We start from the raw sequence: 16,237 nt of genomic DNA, 5'->3' as shown, positions 1-16,237 counted from the left end.
AGAGAACCGACTGGGGACTACTATAGTAGTTACTGAGGAACCAATGATTAGTTAATGAGTAGTTACTAATTAACTCTCAATCCATCACTGTATAGTAGATAATGATGGGCGAATAAAAGACTGAAGATTACTATAGTAGTTACAGAGGAACCAGTGATTAGTTAATGAGTAGTTACTGATTAACTCTGAATTATTATTTTATTGATTAAGTAATGATGAGGTAGTGAAGGACCTAGTAACTACTCCGTATGATGTATGACTATGATCGATGCACATGGGGCTTGGTATCCTGTGTGGCGTGCGTGTGTGGCACTGAGAAACAAACCGCAGAACACGTCATCCAGCGATATATCAGACACCCAAGGGAATGCATTGCCTGACGGTTGTGGATGACGAAACGGTGACAGGGCTCCTGGAGGTGTGTCTGGATATATAGCCCAGGTGACCCCTCACCCAGGCTCGGGATGTTAAAAGGATAGCCCCTCGGCCCCGAGCCTGGGGGGGAGAGGATATAACATCAAACCCAGACAAAGAAGAAGACTATGACTTTATAATAAGGTACAATAAAAGAGTAACTAATGATTAAGTAAGGACGAGGTAGTGGAGGACGGTAACTGTATGATGTCTGACTTTACAATAAGGTACACAAAAGATTGATGATTAAGTAATGATGAGGTAATGGAGGGGTACTTTGTAACTATTCCGTATCATGCACCACTCTAGCAAACCCAGACTTGTTTACTTGTAACCTCATAATTACTTCATCATTAGTTACTCTTTTTGTACCTTAGGCTACTGTAAAGTCAGACATCTTACAGAGTAGTTAGGTAGTCGTTTATTGCCTCATCATTAACTAATCATTAGTTAATCATTAGGATTAGGAGTTAATCAGTAGCTACTCATTAACTAATCATTGGGGTCTCAGTAACTAAAGTAGTCCCGAGTCTGTTCTCTAGTAACCCATCAATATCTACTATACAGTGATGGATTGAGAGTCAATCAGTAACTATACTCATTAACTAACCGTTGGTTCCTCAGTAACTACTATAATAGTCCCCAGTCTGTTTTCTACTAATCCATCATTATAGTAATTCATAGTTAATCAGTAACTACTCATTAACTAACCATTGGTTTCTCAGTAACTAGCCTACTATAGTAGTCCCCAGTCTGTTCTCTAGTTCCTCAGTAACTACTAGTCGTCCCCATCAGTAAATACTCATTAACTAATCTCAGAATTAATTAGTAACTACTCATTAACTAATAATTGGTTCCTCATTAGTAACTCAGTAACTACTAATTTATTGTGAAGCCTACCTTATTGTAAAATGTTACCGATTTAATAGCCTTAGGAGGAAGCCAAGTTCGGGTGCTTACATTATCAACTAAGGGCTATTCTGGTATTAGGCTACCTTGAAACATAGCCTATATAATACCCTATAAAACAAAACATCAATGTACCTTCATAGGCTCGTCAAATACCGACCCAGTTGTAGAATGACCAGGTGTTCATGGCAGCACTTCAACGAATCCCAAATAGGCTGCCCTCTGTCATTGGAGCTGACGTGAGGTTTGATGCATGGGGGTCTAGAAGAGACAGCAAACAGCATCCAAGGAACTCATAGCCGTTACTGCAATGTAATGCAATGCAATGTAGGGCCACCCTGACAGCATTATGGTAGCCTATTCCTTTTTTTGCACATCCTAATTGATACACCCTTTAGCACACTTTCCTATATATTCCTCACGTAGCCAATTAACTGAGTTCATAATCTGCTTAAAACATTAATAAAAGCCCTATTAGTTTCTTATGCATAGCTACGTATTAACTATTAATTATGCACGTATTGATATTTAAAAGAAACTTGTTAACAGTAATTATACATAGGCCTACGTATTACGCATGCTACTGTGCATTTTGCAGCTACCAGATCTAAAGTGAAAAAAGTGCCTTATTAAAGTTAATTAAACCCTTTATTATGCACCTGTGACCGATTTTTTGTAAATATTGCGACTTAGCTTTGGTCTAGATGGAATATACTTCATAGGTCAGGGCCTATAGAAGCCTATAACCATTTGCAACAAGAACGCTATGTAGGCTACGGATAGCCTACAATGGACCCTTTCCGGGTAGGAAAAATCCTAACAATTTGGGGTATTAAACAGCACTTTACTGCCCGAAAGGTTTCCGTTAGGCTAAACACAACCATAACCCTAGGCTATTTCGATTGACATGTCTATTGTCACTGCCAGACGTTTGTTGTAACACATTTTGGGCAGGCAGCAACATCGTTCGTAAATTAAAGATATGCGAATGATTGCGAGTGGCCTCAGACTCGTATGATCAGCACTTGAGACTGTTCTATGCTGAGAGTAGCATGCACCATTTTAGACGAGACGTTGGCTCCACCTACTGGTCATGAGACGACAGCAACACTAAATGCACAGAAAATTTGCCAGAAACTGATAGCCTAGTTTTAAATTATTGTCCTAAACTAAAGTAGCCAATCCATTCGATAGTGGACAGAATAAGAGGCTACTTTTATTGAGGGTTATGTTTTCTGCAGTGAAACATTAATATAGGCTATAAGTGCTGATTACAGGCTAGCAAAAAAATGAAATATTAAATTAATTAGGTTAAATAACGGCGAGATTTGGATTCAATTTAAGATTGTAAAAAGGTTCTCGTCCGGCTTTCTCGTCCGGCTTTGCCAGAAAACAACAAATGGCTTTATTTCTGCACTATAACAGTCAAATTGTTAGTGGATAGTCGTAAAGTAATTGAAGGAGATAACCAGACAGCCCCACGGAGCTGGCGCTTTATGGAGCTCTCTGGATTGAGACCTTTGAAGATGGACCCATCCCATTTGTGTCACAGCGAGACTATACCATGGGCTATAGCACCGACAGACGTTATCTCTGTGTGTGTGTGTGTGTGTGTGTGTGTGTGTGTGTGTGTGTGTGTGTGTGTGTGTGTGTGTGTGTGTGTGTGTGTGTGTGTGTGTGTGTGAGAGAGAGAGAGAGAGAGAGAGAGAGAGAGAGAGAGAGAAAGAGAGAGAGAGAGAGGGGGGGGGGAGAGAAACAGGTTGTGTGAATGTGAAAATCTGTTTTCAAACGATTGTTTTTGTAATTTCAACTTCACAAATATTTGCATCCCCCACCCCCAAAATGACTAACATGTCAGACACGGACGTCCATACAACTTTCCATCCGCCCTCATTCGCTTTACACCCCATAGGCTAAAGAGATAAAACCGTGATTGTGGTTTATTGCTGAATGGTAAACATGTCGTTGGCCAAGGCCCGGATAGCACAGCATGCACTGACTTGTCCAGTAATGCATTAAGTATTTATGTTGTGATTCAGAACAGCAATTAAGAATACCTTGGATGGAAGAAAAGACGACAAACGCTGGAGCTTGCCAACATTAGATCCAGTAAAATAATCCGAAATAACTGTCTGTAATATGGGCAGTATATAGTCTGAATACTACAGTATAACTTATATAGCTAAGCCAATTTTCAATGTTTCTGAAAAGGCCTTTAAAAAAAGTTAATAGTTCGTGCACAATTTCACAGAAATTAACCAAAGCCAACAAAAGCTTTAAAATTATGTATTTTTACGTGTGCTAATTTCCCCCAAATAATAAACATTACTTCAGACGCACAAATCATTGATGGAATTTATTTGCTGTCCATATACAAACTTTTTTTTTGTATTTTGTATGAATACTTGACAACGAGGTATATGATATTACGTGTGCATAATTCCATAAACAGAATACATCAAAATCCTGCAATTTAGATAACAGAAATATGATGTAGCACCTACCAAACAATAACTTAATATTATGCAAATAGGTAGTTGAAAGACATTCAGGTAGTTCACACACAACCATGATCACAGACCATTATCAAATATTTCATGCTACGAAGAGTAAACAATTCTTAATAACATAATCTCGGTGCACTAATTTAATTGTCATTATATCCTGATCCTTTATATCCCAATCACGGACAAATATCAAACACAGAACAATTGCCATAAAAGCAAACACATTTTACAATAACAACACAACACCTACATAAAATATACAGGCAAAATATGGGTAGACTGACAGAATTTTTTTGATATCAAAACCTGTCAATTAGTCTATACACCAACAGTTCATGTTGTCATTTTCCTAATTATCTCTCCGCCTGTCTTTATTACCTTTTTTCATCTTCATCCTGCGATTCTGAAACCAGATTTTAACTTGTCTCTCAGTTAAATTAAGAACTCTAGCTACTTCATATCTGCGATCACGAGGGAGATACATGTTAAACAGAAATTCCTTCTCCAGTTCAAGAATTTGATGCTTAGAGTATGGACAGCGTTTTTTTCTCGTCGATTTCGCGTACAGCCAGTTGGATGCAGGGTTATCTGGAAAAGGGGTCGGAAGACAGAGCTCAGTGTTGACCACAAGAAATATTTTAATTTCTTTCAAATTGTGGGTAGTAAACAGCGCCTAGCAGAGAGAGAAATTTGCTCAAAACGTTTATTTTATGCCTGTTACAATATTGGCTAACGCGCAATCAATGCTGCAAATTTTTACCCATTCGGATAGTTAGGATATGTATAGACATTTGACTATATCCCACCTTAGACAACAAATGAGACAAAACGTTTAATATAAAGCATAATAAAATAGGATGGCTACTTTTACTGATAGCCAAAACATGGACACGCACCTCACATTTAGGCCTGTAACGTCACAGTGACGCGTTGCCCATTTCATTTAGGCCTACTTTGCTAGTGCCTATATATACACATCACAAATTTTAACTAACATTAAATGAAAATGGTGTCTGGAATGATATAAAGCTCCACAGTAAAGCTTGGTTAATGGGGGGATTTGGTTGCACACTGAAGTGGCTGATACATTGTAGCGTATGAATGCCACTCATTTTCAAAATGCCTTTTAACGCAACCTCCAAAGCCAGTAAAGCAGGGATAGCCTACTCCAATCCACATAGCAGTTCACATTTAGCCTAGGAATGCGGTTCCTTGGTTTGTGTTAAAAAGAAAAACATTGTATTCATGCATGCTGCATGCATTCAATACCATATCACCATACGAGTGCGCATAATTAAACATGCTCTTACTTGCGTCTATGTTCTTTTTTTCTTCGGACGATATGCTTTCTTCGTTGGGTTTAGAGATAATGGTATCGCAGGCAGTCGTTTCACTCTCCGCCAGAGAAGTCCCGTCGATGTCGGACACAAGAGACGTGTGCGTTTCCAACGTCGTGCAATCACCATTCCCAATCAGAGGCTCAGATTTGATATCATAGTGCATGCTAGACGGTAGTCCTGTTAGGCATGCGGGCGCAGAAACGGGTTCTAACGTCCAAGAGCGCGTAAACATTCCATCTCCATCTACAGTTGGATAATGAGAATGAATATAGGTCGGGTGCACCCCTGTCGGATCTGTGCTCGGAGGATGAGCAGAAATGGGACTCCAAGACCCGATGAAAGGCTTCGGCTGTAAGGGACATGGTTCTTGCCCGCCATATTCAGCAAGCATCGACTGGGTCCCATGTTCTAGTCCTGGTGCGGATGGGTATCTGGGTGCCATAACATCCTCCTGATCCGGAGGAATGTGCGAGGTTGCATAGTAACTCGCACCCAAGGTCGACATGACAAAATACACCCAACGAGTCGCAAAACTCCTGCTGTAAAATATTTAGAAAAGCAGGATCATGGTGCTACTTTGCTGCGCCAAGAGCACTACAGTGCGTCCAATAAGTTGAACCTTACCCAAGATTGGATTGGGTGGCTAAAACACGTGATCGTGGGACAGAACAATAAATAATAAATCAGCCTGTTCTACTAAATGGCCACCATTTTCCCCGTCATATTTTTAATAGCAAAACCATATGCCTTTATTGGATGAGATTTCGTTTTATAAGCAGTAAACGTTATGATTTTGGTCTCGCGTCTATATATTTATTAGGCAATAGGCTATTAAATAGGTTTGTAATGTGAGTGACTACTTATTGTGAGGTCAGTTTTAAAGTTGCCATGTAGGCTAATGTGTTTTTTATTTATTTAGGCTACTTTTTACAAAACCTATTCCTCAATGGTTTTTTTCTATGAAAATATAGGCTATGATTCATTTGTAAGCTATATTTTCATCGATAGAACACACATTCTGTAGGCCTATCTGAATAAAGTACCGCTTTAAGCATGCTAAGAGTGAGACAGGAGAACTTTTACGATTAGGTGTGAGATGGAATGTTAGCCTATATTAAACCCCGAGCCCCCTGTTAGATTAGGTGTAAACATAACCTATACCAACAGACATAACATTTAAAAAATAAAAAGTAACTTCTTTTTTTTTAATCTAAATTTGTAGTGGCCTAAGTAACATTTATTATCAGTAGATTAACTAATAAGGGGCACGTATCCATTCCAAAATGGTATGACCTCTCTACATTGCTCTGCTGTCAAATAGCCTAGGCTAATAAACACCTCAAAAGGAATGCTGAAGGAATGCCCTAGCCAAATCTTAAATTCAAAGTAAGAGACATTCATAGAAATTCAGATGATTTAATGTTCCAATGAGGCTTGTGCGTTCTTATACCTTCACTTTAGCACTAGATTTAGATCTTAGACGCTTGTTTAGAAAGGAGTAGGCTATGCTACACTTGACTAGAATGCATTTATTGGAAGCTAAATGACGGTAGTGTAAAGGCTAAATTGTACAAATGATCACGCACACAAACAGTGCTTGCTTTGATTAAGTTATCCAAAACGTCTTACATTAATTTATGTTAAAATAGCCTATCACAATTGCAAAATTAGAGGCTTCGGCTGCAAATAAAGTGTGACGTTAGGCCTAGCCTATACCGTTAGACCTTCAAAGCTATGTCGCCAACTAAAATACTGTCATTATCGACCTATCAAAAATTACAGTAAGGTGTAAAACGTGAATAAAAAAAGCCCAGTGTTGTGCATGTGTGCTACCGCAACAAAACGCTTTCATATCGACCATTGTAGAACTCACATTGGGCTTATAGGCTAGGCGTCTGCTCTACTCTTTCACAAAACGGAAAGTGGGAGAAGGATGGTGCAATAACAGTCCTTTTTTATCACGGGGCTATTTAGTTGTTTGTCTTTAGGTTACAACCTGGCTGTCTGGCCTAAATATCACCAATAAACGCCAGCCTTTGTGTCCATTCTCTGGCTCAGCAGACGCATCCGGCACTTCCAAGGCGCGCCAATGGGAACACTGCTGCGCACGAGGCATTGGCCAGACTGATGGTCATAACCGAGGCCTTGCCAGTGCTCTCCCCCACTGCTCCTGGAGATACAAGTTAAACATCGTGTAAATTATACCCCTTTTGCTGTTTTTGGAATAGGCTCGTGTTTGGAGATACGGTGGTACAATATGCTTTCCAATGGACATTATAATAATAATAATAATAGACATAAAAGATTTTCTAATGAATATAAAAGATTGTGCCCCATGCGTCTGATGGGATATAGGCGTAGGCTATAACAAATATAGATATCTCATCAGATACCACATATGAAGCTTATCTTTTAAATTCATTTTTATGTATTAGGCTCATGTCTACATGTAGCATATAGGCTGTGTGTGTGTGTGTGTGTGTGTGTGTGTGTGTGTGTGTGTGTGTGTGTGTGTGTGTGTGTGTGTGTATGTGTGGCAATGCGTGTAGCACTGTGTGTGTGTGTGTATGTGTGTGTTTGTGTATGTGTGGCAATGTGTGTAGCACCGTGTGTGTGTGTGTGTGTGTGTGTGTGTGTGTGTTTGTGCATGTGTGGCAATGTATGTAGCACCGTGTGTGTGTGTGTGTGTGTGTGTGTGTGTGTATAACATACACAGTGGCTGGTTGAAAGAGCCGCAAATAAGACAAAATAAAACACAGAGTATGCCTATTCTTAAAAGCGCTTATTCTTAATAGTTCTACTGAGGCAATCAAGTCAGTGTCGTGTTGTGGAGGTAGACGAAGTCCCAATAACATGTAACTACCTGAACTCAACAGTCCACTATTGTCTTTGAGGGAATATAGGCCATTTATCAATGTTATTGGCGATACACGATACATTCTGGTTAGACCTTCATCCTCTGAAACAGGAAAAACTAAAGTCATGCAAGGGTTTGAACTAAACATTAACGTCCCTCGGTGATATCCTTGATGACACGTTGTGCGTTGTGACATTTAGGCACCATCTCTCACTGTGGCCATCCCGACAGAATAAGCCACTGACCATAAAACCTCAATGACCAAAAAAAACAAAACAAAAAAATGTTCAAGGCTTTGGCTCGTGCAATGTTTGATGAGGTGCTTCTGCAGAACAGCAAGATATAAAGTGAATGGATATTCTGGGCATGTTGTCAGAATCATGTAGCCTAACTAACCATCAAACATATGAAACACATCCAGCCTCTCCTTTATAGTGTAGTGCTTTTATTAGCCTATATTTGACCATCAAAATGTGCAATATCAATCAAATATCTTGGACTCTTAAGCCATGACAAAATAACGGCAAATGGTAAACACTGAGTACCCCCATGGCTTTTCCAGCATGCACAGATTCCAATAGTTGGCTATACACTTGGCCTACGTTGTGACTAAACCCGATATTGTGCAGTTCATGTTGTCCCACGTCGATTTTCCTATTCATATCAGAACAATATTCTTACATTATAAATACATTAACACGACAAATAAAACATATCCTATGTGAAGAGATGAAACATCAATAAGTTAGCAGATTTAACCATATATTCTCACAGTATGGGTTTCTAAAAGGCGCCCTTGCAGTTGATGATGAGGGCGCCAAAGACCACGGCACAAATGTCTCAGGAAAAATTGAAGTTGTTGGATAGCTCCCGAATTCTGTTTTCCCGACTCATTTTTTTCAGTTTCATTCTTCGGTTCTGAAACCATATTTTGACTTGCCTGTCCGTGAGGTGCACGCCACGGCTGATCTCAAGACGACGCTCCCGAGTCAAGTACATGTTGAAGAGAAATTCTTTCTCGAGCTCAAGAGTCTGGTGCTTGGTGTAGGGACAACGCTTCTTTCGGCCACTCTTTGCAGTCAACCAGTTGGCCGTGCTCTCAATTTTTCGGCCTCCTGTGAAGAACATAGAGATTTGTTAGTAGCTAGGCATAGGTCTATCTGATTTGTATTCATGTAAACGCTTATAGTCTTATTATTAACATTCTCAAATGATTTACTCAAATTTTATAGCCTACTTTTATTGTTTTGTGTAACGACGAGTAGGCTTAGCCTGTATTAGGATAGCCTACCCTGCTTATTTGCTAAATAGCATGTGTGAACCATATACATGGCAATAAACAGATTTTGAGTCTTGATAATTGTTAGTGTAGCCGCTGTTTGCCCAAATTTGCCTCTCGCCGTGTATGCCCCAGGGTCTAGGCTTGGGCAATTAAACAAAGGGAGCCTACAGCCTTTTGTCTTATCTTGTGATAATTGTGATAGAGTTGTATTATGTATTGTATGTATTATGGTCTATTTCATGGGTGGGAAAAATATTCACACTTATAAAGGCTATTACCTATATTGCTCAGTCTCTATTCCAGTATGATACTGGGTTGATTTCAATGCAATATTAGCCTATATCTGTATTAAGACATAACGTAGCCTGCACATTAGTGAGCTGAAATTATGACTATGCTTTTTATGGGGGGACGGCTAAGGACATCAGCGCCCTGCATTGGACAGATGGACTGGACTGGATTGGCCTTGCTGCTCCTCGTCATGAAATAATAAAAACACATGAGGAAACCCCAGCCCATGGTCTCTCTGACAGTGCAAAGCAATGCATAACACAGCTCCGTGTGGAAGCCTTGTTCACAACAGGCAGCCACGCCAGCATGTATTTTTGTTAAGCAACCAAGGTTAAGAACGTGGCATATCGACTAGCCATGCGCATTGCCTTATAGCTGCGTGTACTCTGGCATAAACACTGACTCTTTTTGTGTGAGAGAAGCCGATTCTCACCTTTGATGGCTTTGTCGGGACTTTCTGCGCAGGTGTCTGGGGGTTCTGGGGAGGAAGAGCCTTCAGCAGACGAGACACGGGTGTCCTCATCTCTTCGTGGGGCGCAGTGCGTAGGGACAGGCGCCACCTCACCCTCCCTCCTGCTCGTATCGACCGAGGTACCCGGGGGCGGTGAGGTGTCGAAACGCGCAGGGCGTTGCAAAGTGAAGTGGGTCTGATTTGGCTGAACATCCTGGTAAACCTTGGAAGATGCATATGTCTGAGACAGACGGAAGTAGCCAGGAACAGGCACGGTTCCATTATTGGTAACCGGGCATGATCCAGCTGTGACCCGGGAATAGGATATGTCGTCCACCGTTGACCCTTTTGAGCATTTCTCTGATTCATACAGGCAATATGCGTTCTCCTCTTTGATGCTTGGAGAAAAGGAGCAAGGAGCGATTTGGTTGCTTGGCTGATCAACACGACAAGATCTCGACGCCTCTAGCCACGTTTGCATTCCTTGAATATATGTACTAGAAGAAGGTATCATAGTTTGTGAATTTATCTCGTCGCGCTTACCAAAACCAGAGAAAAAGGCTGCGTTGGAGAGTCCATATGAGTACTCTGAAGCTGGTTGCAAATACACGCCGTTACTCTCGTAGTATGGGGCACTCTCGGTTCGTACGTTGATTAGGGAGTCCACTAAAAACGAATTCCCAGCTTGGTTGTCGGAGCATGACATCGTTGTAGTGTAATTTGACGGAGGGTGAAGATAGCCCCTTCTGGCTGACATTTCTTGTGCAAAACATGCTGAATATAATTACTGATACACACACTTCTTAGTGCCTCAGCTGACAGCCAATTAAAACACAAGAAGACGAGAGACTCCTCCCATTTCAAACACGCAGAACCAGTATACCACAAGGCTATATGTTTTGTGTTTTTAAGATGGGAAAATCCACAGATATATGGGTAAGGCTACTAGTTGAATGTTAAGTCTTATAAGTGTCTAGATAGAATAGGCTAGACAGTAGAAAGTATTAACCGTGCATTTACAAACACACACCAGGCAGAAAGGGGGGAGAGAGAAGCCAGTCGTCTGTGCACAATATAGCCCAAGAGACTTGACAATGAATGCCCCAGACCAATGATAAGAAATTACTTGTTATTTGTAATGGACGTTGATGAATTTCTCAAATCGTTGAAGAGACCATCTTCCTGGATCTGCAAAGGTGTGTGTTTGTTTGTGTGTTTGTGTTTGTGTGTGTGTGTGTGTGTGTGTGTGAGAAAGAGAGAGAGAGAGAGAGAGAGAGAGAGAGAATGTCTACTACTTCTTACTAGAAAGGCCTACTTTTTTAGCTACTCTTTACGCAGGAAATTATTCATCCACAATAATTGCGTCCCACAATAATTGTGTTCAGCCTCATTCTTGATTCTCGACAGTTCCCTCTCGGTTTCCTGTACATCTGTTATTTCACTAGCGATACAATATCAATATATCAATATAGACTAAGGAAGATCTCCACATGCACACAATATTATGATATGCCATATAGGCCTAGTATTCTCCATGAAAAAACTCTAAAATATCTTCCAAAATCCATAGCTTTTAAGATTTGCACGACCAATGAGATTTCTAAATCACATTTTATAACTACGTACAATAGCAGTTCTATGCAACAATTATTTTTGCAAATTTAATTCAGTTATATTATGTGTAGGCCTACCTTGTAATTTCGATTTTTGCCAAACTCACAAATTCTCTACTCTATATTAAACACCTGACCCTCGAAAACATGTATTCTGCATTCAGCAACAGTCTATTGGTTTCATATATGGCATAATTAAAGACTTTTGAATTAGTCATTCGTTGGTTTTGAAGGTTTAGCCTATATCTTCTACAAGTGTTTCTACCAAGGAACTCTGGATATGTGACAACATTATGCGCAGTGCTGCATATGTTTTTCCGTAGGCTAAATGTTGTTTGGGGCGGGTGCAATTTCCATGCACATTCTTCTCTCTTTCTCACCTCCATAACACACATACACACACACACACACACACACATACACTCACGCACGCACACAATTTTAGGACAATTAAAGAGTAGGCTATGTAGCCTATCTGAGATCCATAGAAATAAACTAGAATAACAGAGCCCAAGACCGTTTCAGAAATATCGGTTAAATTGAACGTTGTGCTCTATTTAGCTACAGCCACAGAATGTCTGTGCGTGTGAAAACGTTTTACATTGATTTTTCCAACACAGAATAGCGCCTAGGACTATTGATGTCTCCAACTGCAGCTTACGATCAGGCCTATTTGAACTACAAACACATCTGTTCATAACCTATCCTCCGATGTTATAATAAAATACAATTTATGTAAATCTAGCATTTTAAATAAACCACATTTTCTTTTCTTGACATAAGAAAAGTAGCCTATGGCACACTAGTTTAATTTCAGGCGGTTTCAAATATTTTGTAAAAGTGGCATTAAAAAAGAATCATGATATTTACCTGACAATGAAACGACGTGGCCTATTGTAATGATGATCTGAATCTTTGGATTTTTTCTTTGTTTGATGCACCCGAAAGCATTAGACAGAGTTTCTACATTCACGGCAATGACATTGATCTAAGGAGCGCCACCCAGTGGAACAAACATCGATGTTGGAATAGATCCCTGCATCTTCCTGCTACGGTGCGACAAATGAAGCCGGGAAAGTCAGTGAACACAAGCTTTCAATGCTCCAAGCCGTTGTTTGCAACCCTTTAGTCACAGTTAATAACCTTGGTCTCAGACGGTTTATTGCACTACACTCCAAATGCTCCAGACGAATTCACGTTTTATGGCAAAGTTACTACAGCAACAAGGAGGATGTGCAGCAATTAAGAAGGAATTCCAGAGAACCTCGCAGGATGCAGAACAGGCCATCATCGCAAGTCTTTACATTAGTCACATGCAGACGCTCTTAATTGCCAAATGTTCACGATAGGCTTTCGAGAACAAAACATTGACAACATTAGATAGGCTACTGACAAAGCTACAGGCTACAAAACAATCTGTAAACTATAGGCCACATACCACAATGCCTGTAAGCCAAATTGATAAACTACATTTAATGGTAAAGAACTTAGCCTACAGCCTAAATGACACGTGATATATTTATGTTTTAAACACTTTTTGGATAAAAGGATCACATTTTCGCCTTAAATATTATTCATGTAAGCGTATCAATTACTGCTCAAAGTTACCGATCAACAAATATTTTGCGCCTGTAACATGCAATTGCGTTAGTTAAGATGGTAGTCAACCTTTGGGTGTAAGTTCAGTCATGGTTATTACATATTCATTGAAAGGGATCCTATTGCAGAACATTGGCAACGAACCCCCTAATATATCATACATTTGATACGTCCCACGTCCAGTCATGTTTTATGTGGGGATAAAGGCCTACTACTAAGGCTACAAGAGTATAATTTGTCGAGATTAAATACATTCATCCAGATTAGAAAATGAGAAAAACTGCTTCGGCCAGCGGCTACGCCATGTTTTTCAATAGCCATGTGAAACATAACTACATTCAAATGTTCAAATGGCTTCACACTGACATTTGAACAACCTATTTGGAGCCAGTGCCATGCAGCCTGCCAGCCTTTTAGCGTATGTGTGTCTGACACTCGAAAATGGATCAAAAATACGTTTTTGAAATAAGTGTCTTGGCTGAATGTTCAATTCACAATAAGATTCGTATTATGGCTATATTCTATTTAATGTTTCATGACAACGGAAATAGAAAGATAATTGATAAACTATAGTCTGGCCTACTAAACAGCAGGCTACGTTACACATCAACCAACTATATCAAAGCATGGGAGACTTGATTATGAATAAGTAAGGTTACCCAATGCAGATGCACATTCAAAAATCCAATATTTATACATGTAGAAATACACATAAAATGTTGAAGACAATTTGATTACCCTAAAACCGTATACAACAGAAGTTAACTGATGAGGTTTGCGCGCACTTTACGCATATGCGTAATACGTGCACAAGTGTAGGCTATTTAGAATAGTCTATCTCAATAACATGTATATTTTGGTTCAGTTATAAGTAACCCCAAATAGCCACTGAGTAAACAAGTATAAATATGATTAAAACAACAATAATAATAACAATAGTAATACTCTTAAATGGCCTGCCTGCAGTGAATTGCGGTAGACAAATGCCTATTACAGAAATAAATAGAAAAATCACAATGCCCTTGTAAATCGTGAAATATGAAACTTGCAAGTTAACTTGAACTGAGTCTCCATAAAGACTTAATACGATACATCTATCAGCAGCCTATCAGAGCAAAGGGTTCGTCGTGTAATACTGTAAACGTTCTCTGTTCAACTTCTTCTCTTTCATTCTCCGGTTCTGAAACCAGATTTTAACTTGACGATCTGTGAGATTGAGCATCCTCGAGAGTTGTACACGTTTCTCTTTGTTAATGTAAACACTGAAAAAGAACTCTCTCTCCAGTTCTCGGATTTGGTATTTTGAGTAAGGACATCTTTTCTTGCGTGTCTTCTGGCCGTCTGAAACAGAGAATGTAGAGCATAAGGCAACGTATGATTTGCTTTTCATCTCAATAAATGGTGCAACATCTCACAGTTGGAAAGGTATTATGATGTAGGCTATGACGTCTGATAATAATATAGGCCTAGGCTAAATAACGTCTAGGCTATATCTCATAATAACATAATTGAAACTGACAAATGTTGAATGAGCTCAAATATCTTCACATTGTTATTATTAGCAAAGCAAATACTAGGCCTCTGTAACATTCAGAAATTGAGAAAATGGCTCTCAACTAACTTGGACTTGAAACATCTAGCAGTAAATAGAGTTTTGCTGAAGGCTAAATGAAGTAATAGTAGGCTAAGTATTATCATAGCAGTGATTTGACAGTTCACTGTAGGTATCTAAACAATGCAACTCAACTGAAAGGACTAGTCTATAATTCTAAAATTCTATCATGGTAAATGCACTGCCTTTCACGGCCAATTTCAATCTCAAGCACGTGATCTTGTCGCTTAACAAAGTTTTGTTGGGGTAAATCTGCAGGCCAGCCATAAACCTTCAGTGCTTATAAAACAGCATATAAAAGCTTTAATAGTAGACCGTTCAATTGCAAACTTTCTCACATAGCTGGCTATACTTACTACTGCTGCTACATCTCTCCTCATTGTTGCAAGAAGACGACGCTGGGCTGCAGCTCTGCTGGCGCCGGGTTCTGTCCTCCGTCTCCGGGCACGCGTCGGAGCCAGACGCAGGAACTATGGGTTGTTTGGCTACAGTTCTGTCCACGGGATGTTCGCTCGGAGCGTTGTCTGCGTTCCCATAAGCTGTATCGAAAAACTGATCAAATGCTTGTGGTAGTACTCCATTCCTACCCACACTGCAGTAGAGACTTGACGTGGGATTTGAGTTGGAGTGGTAGGCAACAGTGGAGTTATTTTTCGCGAATATTTCCCCCAAGGAAGTCGGACTTGACAAACAGTCCCTGTGCACAATGTCCTCAGAAGAGTAGCAGTGTGATACGTTTCCTCTATGGTGCCATTTACTGGAGGTTTCAATGCCATAGTCCCTGAAAGCTACCTCTCTGACGGTCGGAACCTGTGGCAGAGTTGAGGATGAGTAGGAATATGACATGGGACAAGAAGACTGGCTCTGGGATAAAAAAGGAGGCAGGCTTGTCCCGGAGAGGTAATACGTGCAGCTGGGTAAATACATATTAGACCCAACAGAGACCCGTTCATCAAAATCCATAATGACTTCTACTTTGTATCCTATACCAGTCCTCGCATAGTTCCTCTGCGGTGCTATGATCCCGTCACTTTGAAACAGATCCGTAGAGCAGAAATCCTAGATGTGAGCTGACGTGGAGATCTATCTCCATTCCTGGAGGCGCCCACCATGTGACCAAGGGCAGAAATTGACAGATACGCCTGTTCAACTGATGTTACCAATGAGTGGATACCCATGTTATGGAGTATAGGAATTATGTGAATTTATCACAGTAGTTCTGAACAGGCTATATGCGAACACATTCCCGTATATTTGAAGTCATTATAAGGCTGGCATTATGGGAATTATGTCTTGAAAAATCGAAAGGAGTTACTGAACACGTTATAGAGTAGTCTACTTTCTTAGCTTTCTCATCAGATC

The 16,237-nt window shown here is 40.1% G+C and overlaps 3 protein-coding genes across 3 annotated transcripts; all 3 read right to left on the bottom strand.

Moving 5' to 3' along the window:
• Positions 1–4,179: 4,179 nt before the first annotated feature.
• hoxa9b (homeobox A9b) lies at positions 4,180–5,675 on the bottom strand (the record flags this gene model as incomplete). The annotated part of the gene is made up of 2 exons (XM_084442056.1): positions 4,180–4,418; positions 5,141–5,675. 2 exons carry the CDS (start codon positions 5,673–5,675, stop codon positions 4,180–4,182), a joined length of 774 nt encoding a protein of 257 aa, XP_084298182.1.
• A 3,192-nt stretch (positions 5,676–8,867) lies between these two features.
• On the bottom strand, positions 8,868–10,824 carry hoxa10b (homeobox A10b; the record flags this gene model as incomplete). The annotated part of the gene is given in 3 exon segments (XM_084441811.1): positions 8,868–9,142; positions 10,034–10,769; positions 10,771–10,824. Coding segments are annotated over 3 exon segments (1,065 nt in total).
• Positions 10,825–14,371: 3,547 nt separating this feature from the next.
• Positions 14,372–15,838, bottom strand: hoxa11b (homeobox A11b; the record flags this gene model as incomplete). Its single annotated transcript, XM_084441739.1, has 2 exons — positions 14,372–14,604; positions 15,232–15,838. The coding sequence occupies 2 exons, from the start codon at positions 15,836–15,838 to the stop codon at positions 14,372–14,374; spliced, it is 840 nt and encodes a 279-aa protein (XP_084297865.1).
• Positions 15,839–16,237: the final 399 nt, after the last annotated feature.

The sequence above is a fragment of the Borostomias antarcticus genome (assembly GCF_949987555.1).
Source record: "Borostomias antarcticus genome assembly, chromosome: 8".
Classification (NCBI taxonomy): Eukaryota; Metazoa; Chordata; class Actinopteri; order Stomiiformes; family Stomiidae; genus Borostomias; species Borostomias antarcticus.
This window is presented reverse-complemented; position numbering and strand designations above follow the sequence as displayed.